Here is a 16,027-nt window from a genome sequence, read left to right as displayed (position 1 = left end):
ATGTGAACAGCTGCACGTAGTCTTGGTTCAAGGTCACAATCATAATGTTATGTAAATAAATAGTCACCAAGTAGTCATGCTAAATGACGGTGGATACTAAGAAGACTGTTGAACAACAAATGCAACCCATGGAAAACAATAAAGGACAAGATAATTATGGCTGGAGTTATTGGATTATGTCAAGTTTCATTCATAACAGTGGCACTGTGTCACCCCTGCCATCTAACACCTCAGTTGCTTCAAGCATAGGCTTAGCATCTACAAATTCAATTTTTCAATTCAATTTTATTTATATAGCGCCAAATCACAACAAAAGTCGCCTCAAGGCGCTTCATAGATACAGAGAAAAACCCAAAAATCATATGACCCCCTATGAGCAAGCACTTTGGCGACAGTGGGAAGGAAAAACTCTCTTTTAACAGGAAGAAACCTCCAGCAGACCAGGCTCAGGGAGGGGCGGGGCCATCTGGTGCGACCGGTTGGGGTGAGAGAAGGAAGACAGGATAAAAGACATGCTGTGGAAGAGAGACAGAGGTTAATAACAGATATGATTCAATGCAGAGAGGTCTATTAACACATAGTGAGTGAGAAAGGTGACTGGAAAGGAAAAACTCAATGCATCATGGGAATCCCCCGGCAGCCTACGTCTATTGCAGCAATAACTAAGGGAGGATTCAGGGTCACCTGGTCCAGCCCTAACTATATGCTTTAGCAAAAAGGAAAGTTTTAAGCCTAATCTTAAAAGTAGAGATAGTGTCTGTCTCCCGAATCCAAACTGGAAGCTGGTTCCACAGAAGAGGGGCCTGAAAACTGAAGGCTCTCCCTCCCATTCTACTTTTAAATACTCTAGGAACAACAAGTAGGCCTGCAGAGCGAGAGCGAAGTGCTCTAATAGGGTGATATGGTACTACAAGGTCATTAAGATAAAATGGGGCCTGATTATTTAAGACCTTGTACTCTACCACAGAGCGAGCAAACACCAAGTGACAGCGCCGACTACTTTGCGGATTTGACCTATCTCAGGTTATTTTTTAGAACATAACTCCTACAATAAACGAAGGACCACTGTACACCTTTATTTTGTTTTATGGGCTCTGGGTTACTCATGTTTAAAAGAATGATTAAGAGACCAAAGACGGCCATATATAATTGTGCAAAGGACATGTATTCTGTGGCTGCTGCCTCTTTGAAACTTTTCCTGCATGATGATGCTTGATGATTGTGAGTTCATTAAAACTTTAAAACCCACAAGGCTGTAAAAACTGGAGCCATGGTGTAATGGTATTTCATATTTCATTGTGATTTTCTTTTTTATATGCATGTGTTTTGAACGCTGACCCCATAAAACATAGACTATTGGTTAATTTTTTATCTTTCCGCCCAATTTTATTTGGCTTTTAAACCGTGGGCATAAAGGGCAGTGATCCAAGCTCACTCCATCTCTTTGTCACATCCATTTTCCTGGACAGGTGGTGAAACTGGACTTGTCTCACCTCAAGGACTCTAAGAAGCCCCAAAGTGTGTGCAAGTTTTAAGGATCTGCTGATATTCTTCTTCTGCAACAACAATGTCCACGCTGAAGCCAACCACCATGCTGCCAGCTATCTGTGACAATGCTGCCACAGCCTGCTCGGGCACAGACTGCCTTGTTCCTCCCAGTAACTTCAATGCCATCCTGGGAGTAGTGATGAGCACGGTGCTCACCATCATGCTCGCAATGGTCATGTTCGCCATGGGCTGCACAGTGGAGGCTGCAAAGCTGTGGGGCCACATTAAGAAGCCATGGGGCATTATCATTGGCTTCCTCTGCCAGTTTGGCATTATGCCTTTCACAGCTTTTGCCTTGTCACTGGCTTTTGGGGTCCAGGCTGTGCAGGCAGTGGTCATCATCATCATGGGCTGCTGTCCAGGTGGCTCAAACTCCAACATCATCTGCTACTGGTTGGATGGAGACATGGACCTCAGGTGAGACTTTGGGCAGGTTCATTGCTATTTTTTCTTTTTCCCTTAATGTTAAAGAGCAGACTTCTCTGAGCCTTTTTCAGCTGGTGGTTTCTCCCTGTTAAAAAAGGAACCTTCTTTTTTCCCTACTATCACCAAGTGCTGCTCTTAGAGGACCACTATGTTTACTCTATGATAACTATTTGTTTCTCTTGTGTATGTAAACTAAATAGAATATTTTCATGTTTTTTGGATCCCAGAACACTCTTAAGCTATTTTAAGGAAGACTTTCTTGTTGTGTAGCTACCTGGCAGGAGAACAACAGAATTAATGTATTACAAGTTTTTATTGGTCTAGAGTTTTATTTACATTTATTCAATGTTAATGCACTATTTAAATAAAACAATTTGTGTTAGTGTGTTTAAGCACAGCTAGGGACAAATGCAGGAAACTCATCTGTGTCCAAATCCTTCGCTCCTCAGTCTCAGTATGACAGCCTGCTCCTCTCTCCTGGCCTTGGGGATGATGCCTCTCTGTCTTTTAATCTACACCAGCGTATGGACATCCAGTGACACCATCAAGATCCCGTATGACAGTATCGGTAAGGAAAGCTTTCAAAGAACTGAAACACCTTAAATAATTTCAAACAAGTGCTCTCAATAATGTGTATTATCAGGATGTAACTGTGAATGCTGTTCCTGCCTCTAAGGTAACCTTTTTATAATCTACTTTTTTGCATCCTCAGGTATCACACTGGCAGCCCTTATCATCCCGATCGGTGTGGGAATGTACGTAAAGCACAGGTGGCCTGAGATGGCAAAAAAGATCCTGAAGGTAGGAATACTCTACAGTTTATTGAATATAATTCTACAGGTTTAATGTTTTCACTTATAACATCTTGTGCCTGTGTGACATGTTTCTTTTTAGAAATAGCATGTCTACGAGAATATTATTGTGCAGTTCAGTTAAGACCGCTGATTTGTCTCTGTTGTCCAAACTACACCGCCGGATGGAAAGATGTTGAAGGAACAATAGTAAAAGAAATACCCGTTTCAGCTTTAATATCGGACATAAAATTGCAGAATAAAATACATATGGCAGATAAACCTATACTACAAATAATGATATCAGCTTGGAAAGAAGTAATAAAAATTGGTGGTTTGGAAAATGCCTCTAAGGTTTTAAGATGGTGTGCATATGATTCAGATTTTACTCCAAATCAATATGATAATAGATTCAAAAACTGGATTTCAAAAGGTATAACCAATTATTATTCATTTGTCCATAAGGGCGCATTTCAAAGCTTTGAATCTTTAAGGAGTAAACATGACTTGGGATCTGATGATTTTTTTAGATATCTACAGATCAGAAATTATTTTAATCAAAACTTAAAAGTGAACCTAAACGAATTACAATTTGTAGAAACATTCTTATTACTAACCAAATCTGAAGTGCAAAGTAAAATTATTTCTAAATTATATAACAGCATCCGGCGGTGTAAAAACGACAGCACTCTGTATATTAAAGCGAAGTGGGAAAAGGAGGGTAATTTGACAATTACAGAGAAGTGTTGGGCTCACGCATGCAAGATACAGTGGGCTACCACTGGGTCTAATGTTTGGCGTGAATTTTGCTGGAAAAGCATTATGAGATTTTTCATTACCCCTGCTCAACAAAGATATCGAGGAATTGGTGATAAATGTTGGAGATGTGGGGGAGATGGAGCTAACCATTTCCACATCTTTTGGGACTGTAAAGATATTCGCCAGTATTGGTCTCTAATCCATGATCATTTACGTGTTTTTTCATTTGTTTTTCCTTCAACTTTTGAGACCATCTTTTTGTGCAATGCACCAGTGGATAAACTGAATTCCAACGACAGAAGACTCCTGTATATCCTTCTGGCCGCAAGTAAAAAGCCTCTTACGAGAAGATGGCTTAAGCCTGAACCACCAACGATAGAAGACTGGATACATTCTGTACAAGAGATCTATACGATGGAAAAAGTGTCATTTTCTCTTAAACTTCAGAGGGATACCTTCTACGGAATATGGTCTAAATGGAACGACTATGTTAAGCATATGAGGTGTGATTTTGTGTATGATGTTACAACCCTGAGTTCTACGTAAACCTACCTGCCCTGCTGCCTCCTAACCCTAGGTTTTTTGTTTGTTTGTTTGTTTGTTTGTTTGTTTGTTGTTGTTTTGTTTTGTTTTTTTGGGGGGGGGGTGTTTTTGTTTGTTTGTTTGTTTTGTTTTTTCAGAAAAGAAGAAGAAAAAAAAAAGAAATAGCATTTCCATCATACATACTGGGGGGATGTGATATTTCCATTTTACAGTGCCGAACCAGTTAAATCACCTGGACTGGGTTTTAATGGAGTGTTTATGTTGTGCACAGGTTGGATCCATTGTTGGCTTGGTTCTCATTATTATTATAGCTGTGATTGGAGGAGTCCTCTACCAGTCGTCCTGGACCATTGCTCCCTCCCTGTGGATAATTGGCACCATCTACCCCTTTATTGGATTGAGCCTTGGGTTCTTCCTGGCTCGCTTTGTGGGTCAACCCTGGTACAGGTGAGGTGACAGCAAAATGTTTCTGACACAGCTACATTCAAGTTTGACTTATTGATGAGGTTCGTCATTGTTTCTTTATTTGTTCAGATGTCGAACCATTGCACTGGAGACAGGTATCCAGAATGCCCAGTTGTGCAGCACTATCGTCCAACTGTCCTTCACCCCAGAGGAGCTGGAAAAGATGTTTGCCTTCCCCCTCATCTACAGCATCTTCCAGCTCGTGTCAGCACTCATTTTTGTGGGAGGTAAGACCTTAAAACAAACAACACATACATTGGCCATTTTCTCCTGCATCGCTTGACTTTTTTTTAGTTCTTGGTCAGTGAATGCAGCTTCCTTATTTTCCTTCTTTTCCTCCATTGTGATGTTTTTTTGCTGTGTCGAGTCAACAGATTGAGCCAGGTGCTGTGCCATATAAGGATTAAATATTTAACCCAAGTTTAAAGAGTAACAGAATTGCAGTGTGCTTCATGTTGTTTCAGTGGTTTGCCTGTGTCAGCTATAAAGTATCGTAATATCCATGTCAGCACATAGTTTGAATATTTTTTCCACCAGTTTCTTTCGGGAAAATTGGGAAAATGGATGACTTTACCTCACAGTCTTATTACTATTTCTTTGACCATTGAATTGTCTAACTGTGAAAGCAAATTACATAAAGGGGGATGCTGCTTAGAATTCAAGGGCACCAGTCAAGGTTAATTCAAGTGTTTCCCAAGAGGTGTCCAGGTGTGCCAGGGACTTTGTGTAAACCAAGCATCATTTTGTAACAGAAAAAAAAGTAATGTAAGAAATTGAATTTGACTATATTATTGACTGACGCATTTAAAGCTGTGATTGAGGAAAGCATTGGAGAATGGCGGAGAAGATGAAGAAAAGCACCCCCAAAATCACCTACAAAAGCTACCTGTCTTTAGAAACTTCCTCGCATGAAGTAATTAGCAGCAGCTTTACAACCTGAGACTCCTGAATGGCAATGACTTTTCACAACTTCCTGCAACAGTGTAAAATAACAGCTCAAATAGACGTTGAGAGGATTATAAGTGACATGAGAGGACGATATATATGTTATAGGGTTACCTAGGCAACTGATATCTGAAATATCCAGTAGCAACCAACTGTCAGGTAAAAAGCCTTATGGCTTTAGTTGGATCAGAGATGTTAATGGTCATTAGCCCAACTGTGGCATTTGTTGGCAGGAATTAACTAAACATTCTCCTGAGAGAAATACTGGCTTCTGTAAAACAGTGCTGGACTTGAACCAGAAGAAGCAGGAACAATGCACTCTCAATAAGAGGTATTGTTCAACACCGCTTCCTCGGGTCTGCTTCCTGTGTCTCCCCATGGATGCAGACATCTGTAGCATTACTGCACTGAAGCTCTAACACCTATGAAAAACTTTAAGAAGTGCAACATCTTCATGAGTTTTTATGTCACCTAGGAGATCTTTTGTTTTGTGGTATTTTTTGCTTGCTGGTTTTTTTTCATCCCTAACTTATTCCTTTCACTTCAGGTTAAAACAAACCTCCTGCACATTTACCAGTGACGAAATGGACCTTCCACAGTCCCACTAATGCCATACCCCAGTGCATCTCGGAACACATTCAAAGGACAGAATTTGCTTAAATTAGCAATTCCTGTGTGTTTGAGAAGATGGTGCTACTTAATGTCACAGACGTGAGAATAGGCTTGCATTAAAATAGGTTTTCGTGTGAAAATGTGCAGTGAGGGAATGAATGAAAGTTATAGTTCACATTGTCTAAAATGACATACAGGGCATCTTCTGCAGAATACCTTGAAATTTTGAATTCTGTCTGTCCTGTGCACCAAACATCTGAGAACCACTGGTTTACAGTGTATGGAAGATGCTCACTTATACTTGAAACTGAACAGAAAAGAAAACATGGGATGCTTCAAATTTTCTTGTTATGGCATCTTGCATAGAAGTCCTGTTTATTCCACTTTTAAAGGTTTTGTCCAAAGGTCTTTGCTCACTGGTTCTGAATCTATGGTTTGTTTCCTGTCCAGGCTTCCAGCTTTATAAAAGATTTTGTGGCGGCTCGTCTACAAACAGTGACACTACATACTTGGAAGGTCAGAACGCTGATGTAGAAGAGCAAAAGCACTGCCCACAGGAAAATGGTGGCTTTGAGGGCGATGAGAGCAACAACACGGATGTGAAGGATAAAAGCACTGACAAAAGCACTGCGCTGTGATATTGCAGCTCTGAAAACCAGAGACTTTGGACTGTTGGTATGAGCAATAACAACTGCATCAGTGATCACAGCATTTGGACTCTACTGTGAAGACACACTGCACTCTGCAGGCTGTATGTGCACCACACTAAACCATTTGGAAAAGTTTTAGCTGAACAGGGTTGCACAAATTTCTTCCCCGGACAGTCAGTATCTAACTTCAAGTGGGAACGTGGTGGGGACCAACTGCTGAATTATGTGTTATTTACTTTTATTCATATCTAAATATTTAGAACCACTTTGCCTGTACATTGTTAGACATGTGTCTTAATCAGTGCTTCAGTGATTGTAAACAGGGTGTTTGGGGTTTTTTGTAAGGTGACAGCCATAATTTATTTCATATTAATGTTATTTCAATAGCAACAAGAACACAGTGATGACAACAAAGAACAAAATGTGATATAATGATGTAGTTACAGCTTAAGATAAATCTATGTGAGATCCAGTCATGTCAATGTAAAGCTGTTAGCATGAATTAACTGTGTAACAGCTCCATAAAAGTAGCAGTAGTAGTTAAACAGATTTTTATTATTACTATTTTGGTTATTTATTGTTAATTATTATTTTATTATTAAAATTGGTCAGTAAATCCTGTGGTTAGTTGTTGAGTGAGGAAGTAGCTAAAAGCCAAGTGTGAATGATTGAAATAATAATTTAATAGTCATACATAAATGGTTAATAAGAATGTAATCAGTCTTTGAAAGTCTGGGGTTTCAGTGATCAGTTTTTCTGTCCATACTCAAGCATCAGACTTTGAAATCAACATATTCACACTTTAATGTATGAGTCTGCTGTACTGCAGAGGGACTTTGTTTAATGAAGCAATTACAGTTTAATTTCATTTACTTGGACATTTTTTTTAAATGATGAACACAAACAGTTTTTAATGAATACATTTCTGTTCTCAGTTGTGTAGTTATAAATAAAGATTATTTGCATGTTATTGTTTTTGTGCAGTTGTTCCAATGTCCTTTGTCTTATTTAAAAAAAAAAAAAAAGACTAAAGCTTGTCTTTGACCGTAGTGTGGTAAAATGTGAACAGCTGCACGTAGTCTTGGTTCAAGGTCACAATCATAATGTTATGTAAATAAATAGTCACCAAGTAGTCATGCTAAATGACGGTGGATACTAAGAAGACTGTTGAACAACAAATGCAACCCATGGAAAACAATAAAGGACAAGATAATTATGGCTGGAGTTATTGGATTATGTCAAGTTTCATTCATAACAGTGGCACTGTGTCACCCCTGCCATCTAACACCTCAGTTGCTTCAAGCATAGGCTTAGCATCTACAAATTCAATTTTTCAATTCAATTTTATTTATATAGCGCCAAATCACAACAAAAGTCGCCTCAAGGCGCTTCATAGATACAGAGAAAAACCCAAAAATCATATGACCCCCTATGAGCAAGCACTTTGGCGACAGTGGGAAGGAAAAACTCTCTTTTAACAGGAAGAAACCTCCAGCAGACCAGGCTCAGGGAGGGGCGGGGCCATCTGGTGCGACCGGTTGGGGTGAGAGAAGGAAGACAGGATAAAAGACATGCTGTGGAAGAGAGACAGAGGTTAATAACAGATATGATTCAATGCAGAGAGGTCTATTAACACATAGTGAGTGAGAAAGGTGACTGGAAAGGAAAAACTCAATGCATCATGGGAATCCCCCGGCAGCCTACGTCTATTGCAGCAATAACTAAGGGAGGATTCAGGGTCACCTGGTCCAGCCCTAACTATATGCTTTAGCAAAAAGGAAAGTTTTAAGCCTAATCTTAAAAGTAGAGATAGTGTCTGTCTCCCGAATCCAAACTGGAAGCTGGTTCCACAGAAGAGGGGCCTGAAAACTGAAGGCTCTCCCTCCCATTCTACTTTTAAATACTCTAGGAACAACAAGTAGGCCTGCAGTGCAGGAGCGAAGTGCTCTAATAGAGTGATATGGTACTACAAGGTCATTAAGATAAAATGGGGCCTGATTATTTAAGACCTTGTACTCTACCACAGAGCGAGCAAACACCAAGTGACAGCGCCGACTACTTTGCGGATTTGACCTATCTCAGGTTATTTTTTAGAACATAACTCCTACAATAAACGAAGGACCACTGTACACCTTTATTTTGTTTTATGGGCTCTGGGTTACTCATGTTTAAAAGAATGATTAAGAGACCAAAGACGGCCATATATAATTGTGCAAAGGACATGTATTCTGTGGCTGCTGCCTCTTTGAAACTTTTCCTGCATGATGATGCTTGATGATTGTGAGTTCATTAAAACTTTAAAACCCACAAGGCTGTAAAAACTGGAGCCATGGTGTAATGGTATTTCATATTTCATTGTGATTTTCTTTTTTATATGCATGTGTTTTGAACGCTGACCCCATAAAACATAGACTATTGGTTAATTTTTTATCTTTCCGCCCAATTTTATTTGGCTTTTAAACCGTGGGCATAAAGGGCAGTGATCCAAGCTCACTCCATCTCTTTGTCACATCCATTTTCCTGGACAGGTGGTGAAACTGGACTTGTCTCACCTCAAGGACTCTAAGAAGCCCCAAAGTGTGTGCAAGTTTTAAGGATCTGCTGATATTCTTCTTCTGCAACAACAATGTCCACGCTGAAGCCAACCACCATGCTGCCAGCTATCTGTGACAATGCTGCCACAGCCTGCTCGGGCACAGACTGCCTTGTTCCTCCCAGTAACTTCAATGCCATCCTGGGAGTAGTGATGAGCACGGTCCTCACCATCATGCTCGCAATGGTCATGTTCGCCATGGGCTGCACAGTGGAGGCTGCAAAGCTGTGGGGCCACATTAAGAAGCCATGGGGCATTATCATTGGCTTCCTCTGCCAGTTTGGCATTATGCCTTTCACAGCTTTTGCCTTGTCACTGGCTTTTGGGGTCCAGGCTGTGCAGGCAGTGGTCATCATCATCATGGGCTGCTGTCCAGGTGGCTCAAACTCCAACATCATCTGCTACTGGTTGGATGGAGACATGGACCTCAGGTGAGACTTTGGGCAGGTTCATTGCTATTTTTTCTTTTTCCCTTAATGTTAAAGAGCAGACTTCTCTGAGCCTTTTTCAGCTGGTGGTTTCTCCCTGTTAAAAAAGGAACCTTCTTTTTTCCCTACTATCACCAAGTGCTGCTCTTAGAGGACCACTATGTTTACTCTATGATAACTATTTGTTTCTCTTGTGTATGTAAACTAAATAGAATATTTTCATGTTTTTTGGATCCCAGAACACTCTTAAGCTATTTTAAGGAAGACTTTCTTGTTGTGTAGCTACCTGGCAGGAGAACAACAGAATTAATGTATTACAAGTTTTTATTGGTCTAGAGTTTTATTTACATTTATTCAATGTTAATGCACTATTTAAATAAAACAATTTGTGTTAGTGTGTTTAAGCACAGCTAGGGACAAATGCAGGAAACTCATCTGTGTCCAAATCCTTCGCTCCTCAGTCTCAGTATGACAGCCTGCTCCTCTCTCCTGGCCTTGGGGATGATGCCTCTCTGTCTTTTAATCTACACCAGCGTATGGACATCCAGTGACACCATCAAGATCCCGTATGACAGTATCGGTAAGGAAAGCTTTCAAAGAACTGAAACACCTTAAATAATTTCAAACAAGTGCTCTCAATAATGTGTATTATCAGGATGTAACTGTGAATGCTGTTCCTGCCTCTAAGGTAACCTTTTTATAATCTACTTTTTTGCATCCTCAGGTATCACACTGGCAGCCCTAATCATCCCGATCGGTGTGGGAATGTACGTAAAGCACAGGTGGCCTGAGATGGCAAAAAAGATCCTGAAGGTAGGAATGCTCTACAGTTTATTGAATATAATTCTACAGGTTTAATGTTTTCACTTATAACATCTTGTGCCTGTGTGACATGTTTCTTTTTAGAAATAGCATGTCTACGAGAATATTATTGTGCAGCTCAGTTAAGACCGCTGATTTGTCTCTGTTGTCCAAACTACACCGCTGGATGGAAAGATGTTGAAGGAACAATAGTAAAAGAAATACCCGTTTCAGCTTTAATATCGGACATAAAATTGCAGAATAAAATACATATGGCAGATAAACCTATACTACAAATAATGATATCAGCTTGGAAAGAAGTAATAAAAATTGGTGGTTTGGAAAATGCCTCTAAGGTTTTAAGATGGTGTGCATATGATTCAGATTTTACTCCAAATCAATATGATAATAGATTCAAAAACTGGATTTCAAAAGGTATAACCAATTATTATTCATTTGTCCATAAGGGCGCATTTCAAAGCTTTGAATCTTTAAGGAGTAAACATGACTTGGGATCTGATGATTTTTTTAGATATCTACAGATCAGAAATTATTTTAATCAAAACTTAAAAGTGAACCTAAACGAATTACAATTTGTAGAAACATTCTTATTACTAACCAAATCTGAAGTGCAAAGTAAAATTATTTCTAAATTATATAACAGCATCCGGCGGTGTAAAAACGACAGCACTCTGTATATTAAAGCGAAGTGGGAAAAGGAGGGTAATTTGACAATTACAGAGAAGTGTTGGGCTCACGCATGCAAGATACAGTGGGCTACCACTGGGTCTAATGTTTGGCGTGAATTTTGCTGGAAAAGCATTATGAGATTTTTCATTACCCCTGCTCAACAAAGATATCGAGGAATTGGTGATAAATGTTGGAGATGTGGGGGAGATGGAGCTAACCATTTCCACATCTTTTGGGACTGTAAAGATATTCGCCAGTATTGGTCTCTAATCCATGATCATTTACGTGTTTTTTCATTTGTTTTTCCTTCAACTTTTGAGACCATCTTTTTGTGCAATGCACCAGTGGATAAACTGAATTCCAACGACAGAAGACTCCTGTATATCCTTCTGGCCGCAAGTAAAAAGCCTCTTATGAGAAGATGGCTTAAGCCTGAACCACCAACGATAGAAGACTGGATACATTCTGTACAAGAGATCTATACGATGGAAAAAGTGTCATTTTCTCTTAAACTTCAGAGGGATACCTTCTACGGAATATGGTCTAAATGGAACGACTATGTTAAGCATATGAGGTGTGATTTTGTGTATGATGTTACAACCCTGAGTTCTACGTAAACCTACCTGCCCTGCTGCCTCCTAACCCTAGGTTTTTTGTTTGTTTGTTTGTTTGTTTGTTTGTTTGTTGTTGTTTTGTTTTGTTTTTTTGGGGGGGGGTGTTTTTGTTTGTTTGTTTGTTTTGTTTTTTCAGAAAAGAAGAAGAAAAAAAAAAGAAATAGCATTTCCATCATACATACTGGGGGGATGTGATATTTCCATTTTACAGTGCCGAACCAGTTAAATCACCTGGACTGGGTTTTAATGGAGTGTTTATGTTGTGCACAGGTTGGATCCATTGTTGGCTTGGTTCTCATTATTATTATAGCTGTGATTGGAGGAGTCCTCTACCAGTCGTCCTGGACCATTGCTCCCTCCCTGTGGATAATTGGCACCATCTACCCCTTTATTGGATTGAGCCTTGGGTTCTTCCTGGCTCGCTTTGTGGGTCAACCCTGGTACAGGTGAGGTGACAGCAAAATGTTTCTGACACAGCTACATTCAAGTTTGACTTATTGATGAGGTTCGTCATTGTTTCTTTATTTGTTCAGATGTCGAACCATTGCACTGGAGACAGGTATCCAGAATGCCCAGTTGTGCAGCACTATCGTCCAACTGTCCTTCACCCCAGAGGAGCTGGAAAAGATGTTTGCCTTCCCCCTCATCTACAGCATCTTCCAGCTCGTGTCAGCACTCATTTTTGTGGGAGGTAAGACCTTAAAACAAACAACACATACATTGGCCATTTTCTCCTGCATCGCTTGACTTTTTTTTAGTTCTTGGTCAGTGAATGCAGCTTCCTTATTTTCCTTCTTTTCCTCCATTGTGATGTTTTTTTGCTGTGTCGAGTCAACAGATTGAGCCAGGTGCTGTGCCATATAAGGATTAAATATTTAACCCAAGTTTAAAGAGTAACAGAATTGCAGTGTGCTTCATGTTGTTTCAGTGGTTTGCCTGTGTCAGCTATAAAGTATCGTAATATCCATGTCAGCACATAGTTTGAATATTTTTTCCACCAGTTTCTTTCGGGAAAATTGGGAAAATGGATGACTTTACCTCACAGTCTTATTACTATTTCTTTGACCATTGAATTGTCTAACTGTGAAAGCAAATTACATAAAGGGGGATGCTGCTTAGAATTCAAGGGCACCAGTCAAGGTTAATTCAAGTGTTTCCCAAGAGGTGTCCAGGTGTGCCAGGGACTTTGTGTAAACCAAGCATCAATTTGTAACAGAAAAAAAAGTAATGTAAGAAATTGAATTTGACTATATTATTGACTGACGCATTTAAAGCTGTGATTGAGGAGAGCATTGGAGAATGGCGGAGAAGATGAAGAAAAGCACCCCCAAAATCACCTACAAAAGCTACCTGTCTTTAGAAACTTCCTCGCATGAAGTAATTAGCAGCAGCTTTACAACCTGAGACTCCTGAATGGCAATGACTTTTCACAACTTCCTGCAACAGTGTAAAATAACAGCTCAAATAGACGTTGAGAGGATTATAAGTGACATGAGAGGACGATATATATGTTATAGGGTTACCTAGGCAACTGATATCTGAAATATCCAGTAGCAACCAACTGTCAGGTAAAAAGCCTTATGGCTTTAGTTGGATCAGAGATGTTAATGGTCATTAGCCCAACTGTGGCATTTGTTGGCAGGAATTAACTAAACATTCTCCTGAGAGAAATACTGGCTTCTGTAAAACAGTGCTGGACTTGAACCAGAAGAAGCAGGAACAATGCACTCTCAATAAGAGGTATTGTTCAACACCGCTTCCTCGGGTCTGCTTCCTGTGTCTCCCCATGGATGCAGACATCTGTAGCATTACTGCACTGAAGCTCTAACACCTATGAAAAACTTTAAGAAGTGCAACATCTTCATGAGTTTTTATGTCACCTAGGAGATCTTTTGTTTTGTGGTATTTTTTGCTTGCTGGTTTTTTTTTCATCCCTAACTTATTCCTTTCACTTCAGGTTAAAACAAACCTCCTGCACATTTACCAGTGACGAAATGGACCTTCCACAGTCCCACTAATGCCATACCCCAGTGCATCTCGGAACACATTCAAAGGACAGAATTTGCTTAAATTAGCAATTCCTGTGTGTTTGAGAAGATGGTGCTACTTAATGTCACAGACGTGAGAATAGGCTTGCATTAAAATAGGTTTTCGTGTGAAAATGTGCAGTGAGGGAATGAATGAAAGTTATAGTTCACATTGTCTAAAATGACATACAGGGCATCTTCTGCAGAATACCTTGAAATTTTGAATTCTGTCTGTCCTGTGCACCAAACATTTGAGAACCACTGGTTTACAGTGTATCGTAGATGCTCACTTATACTTGAAACTGAACAGAAAAGAAAACATGGGATGCTTCAAATTTTCTTGTTATGGCATCTTGCATAGAAGTCCTGTTTATTCCACATTTAAAGGTTTTGTCCAAAGGTCTTTGCTCACTGGTTCTGAATCTATGGTTTGTTTCCTGTCCAGGCTTCCAGCTTTATAAAAGATTTTGTGGCGGCTCGTCTACAAACAATGACGCTACATACTTGGAAGGTCAGAACGCTGATGTAGAAGAGCAAAAGCACTGCCCACAGGAAAATGGTGGCTTTGAGGGCGATGAGAGCAACAACACGGATGTGAAGGATAAAAGCACTGACAAAAGCACTGCGCTGTGATATTGCAGCTCTGAAAACCAGAGACTTTGGACTGTTGGTATGAGCAATAACAACTGCATCAGTGATCACAGCATTTGGACTCTACTGTGAAGACACACTGCACTCTGCAGGCTGTATGTGCACCACACTAAACCATTTGGAAAAGTTTTAGCTGAACAGGGTTGCACAAATTTCTTCCCTGGGACAGTCAGTATCTAACTTCAAGTGGGAACGTGGTGGGGACCAACTGCTGAATTATGTGTTATTTACTTTTATTCATATCTAAATATTTAGAACCACTTTGCCTGTACATTGTTAGACATGTGTCTTAATCAGTGCTTCAGTGATTGTAAACAGGGTGTTTGGGGTTTTTTGTAAGGTGACAGCCATAATTTATTTCATATTAATGTTATTTCAATAGCAACAAGAACACAGTGATGACAACAAAGAACAAAATGGTATATAATGATGTAGTTACAGCTTAAGAGAAATCTATGTGAGATCCAGTCATGTCAATGTAAAGCTGTTAGCATGAATTAACTGTGTAACAGCTCCATAAAAGTAGCAGTAGTAGTTAAACAGATTTTTATTATTACTATTTTGGTTATTTATTGTTAATTATTATTTTATTATTAAAATTGGTCAGTAAATCCTGTGGTTAGTTGTTGAGTGAGGAAGTAGCTAAAAGCCAAGTGTGAATGATTGAAATAATAATTTAATAGTCATACATAAATGGTTAATAAGAATGTAATCAGTCTTTGAAAGTCTGGGGTTTCAGTGATCAGTTTTTCTGTCCATACTCAAGCATCAGACTTTGAAATCAACATATTCACACTTTAATGTATGAGTCTGCTGTACTGCAGAGGGACTTTGTTTAATGAAGCAATTACAGTTTAATTTCATTTACTTGGACATTTTTTTTAAATGATGAACACAAACAGTTTTTAATGAATACATTTCTGTTCTCAGTTGTGTAGTTATAAATAAAGATTATTTGCATGTTATTGTTTTTGTGCAGTTGTTCCAATGTCCTTTGTCTTATTTAAAAAAAAAAAAAAAAAGACTAAAGCTTGTCTTTGACCGTAGTGTGGTAAAATGTGAACAGCTGCACGTAGTCTTGGTTCAAGGTCACAATCATAATGTTATGTAAATAGTCACCAAGTTGAACAACAAATGCAACCCATGGAAAACAATAAAGGACAAGATAAGTATGGCTGGAGTTATTGGATTATGTCAAGTTTCATTCATAACAGTGGCACTGTGTCACCCCTGCCATCTAACACCTCAGTTGCTTCAAGCATAGGCTTAGCATCTACAAACATAATATTGGTAATGATGTAGCCATCAGAGATTAGGATTATCAGTCAAATTCAGGGAATTGTTGATGACACGTAAAATAACCTTCAACAAGGCAAAAGGTTAAGTTTAACAGGTCCCTGAATTAAACTTAACTTTCGAGGACCTGACACCTTTACCTTGTTGAAGGTTATTTTATGAGGGCATCCCCCAACTTACATGAAAAC

At 39.3% G+C, this 16,027-nt stretch overlaps 2 protein-coding genes across 2 annotated transcripts; both read left to right on the top strand.

The window, feature by feature from the left end:
* Positions 1–1,567: 1,567 nt before the first annotated feature.
* Positions 1,568–7,554, top strand: LOC113008003 (ileal sodium/bile acid cotransporter-like). The gene is made up of 6 exons (XM_026145099.1): positions 1,568–1,965; positions 2,424–2,542; positions 2,687–2,775; positions 4,339–4,514; positions 4,602–4,759; positions 6,540–7,554. The coding sequence occupies exons 1-6, from the start codon at positions 1,568–1,570 to the stop codon at positions 6,725–6,727; spliced, it is 1,128 nt and encodes a 375-aa protein (XP_026000884.1). The 3' UTR covers positions 6,728–7,554.
* A 1,811-nt stretch (positions 7,555–9,365) lies between these two features.
* On the top strand, positions 9,366–14,684 carry LOC113008081 (ileal sodium/bile acid cotransporter-like). The gene is made up of 6 exons (XM_026145233.1): positions 9,366–9,763; positions 10,222–10,340; positions 10,485–10,573; positions 12,136–12,311; positions 12,399–12,556; positions 14,338–14,684. Exons 1-6 carry the CDS (start codon positions 9,366–9,368, stop codon positions 14,523–14,525), a joined length of 1,128 nt encoding a protein of 375 aa, XP_026001018.1. The 3' UTR covers positions 14,526–14,684.
* The last annotated feature ends 1,343 nt before the right edge of the window (positions 14,685–16,027 follow it).

Source organism: Astatotilapia calliptera, chromosome 16 (genome assembly GCF_900246225.1).
Source record: "Astatotilapia calliptera chromosome 16, fAstCal1.2, whole genome shotgun sequence".
Taxonomy (NCBI): Eukaryota; Metazoa; Chordata; class Actinopteri; order Cichliformes; family Cichlidae; genus Astatotilapia; species Astatotilapia calliptera.
Note: the sequence above shows the minus strand (reverse complement) of the source record. Positions and strands in the feature narration are given on the sequence as shown.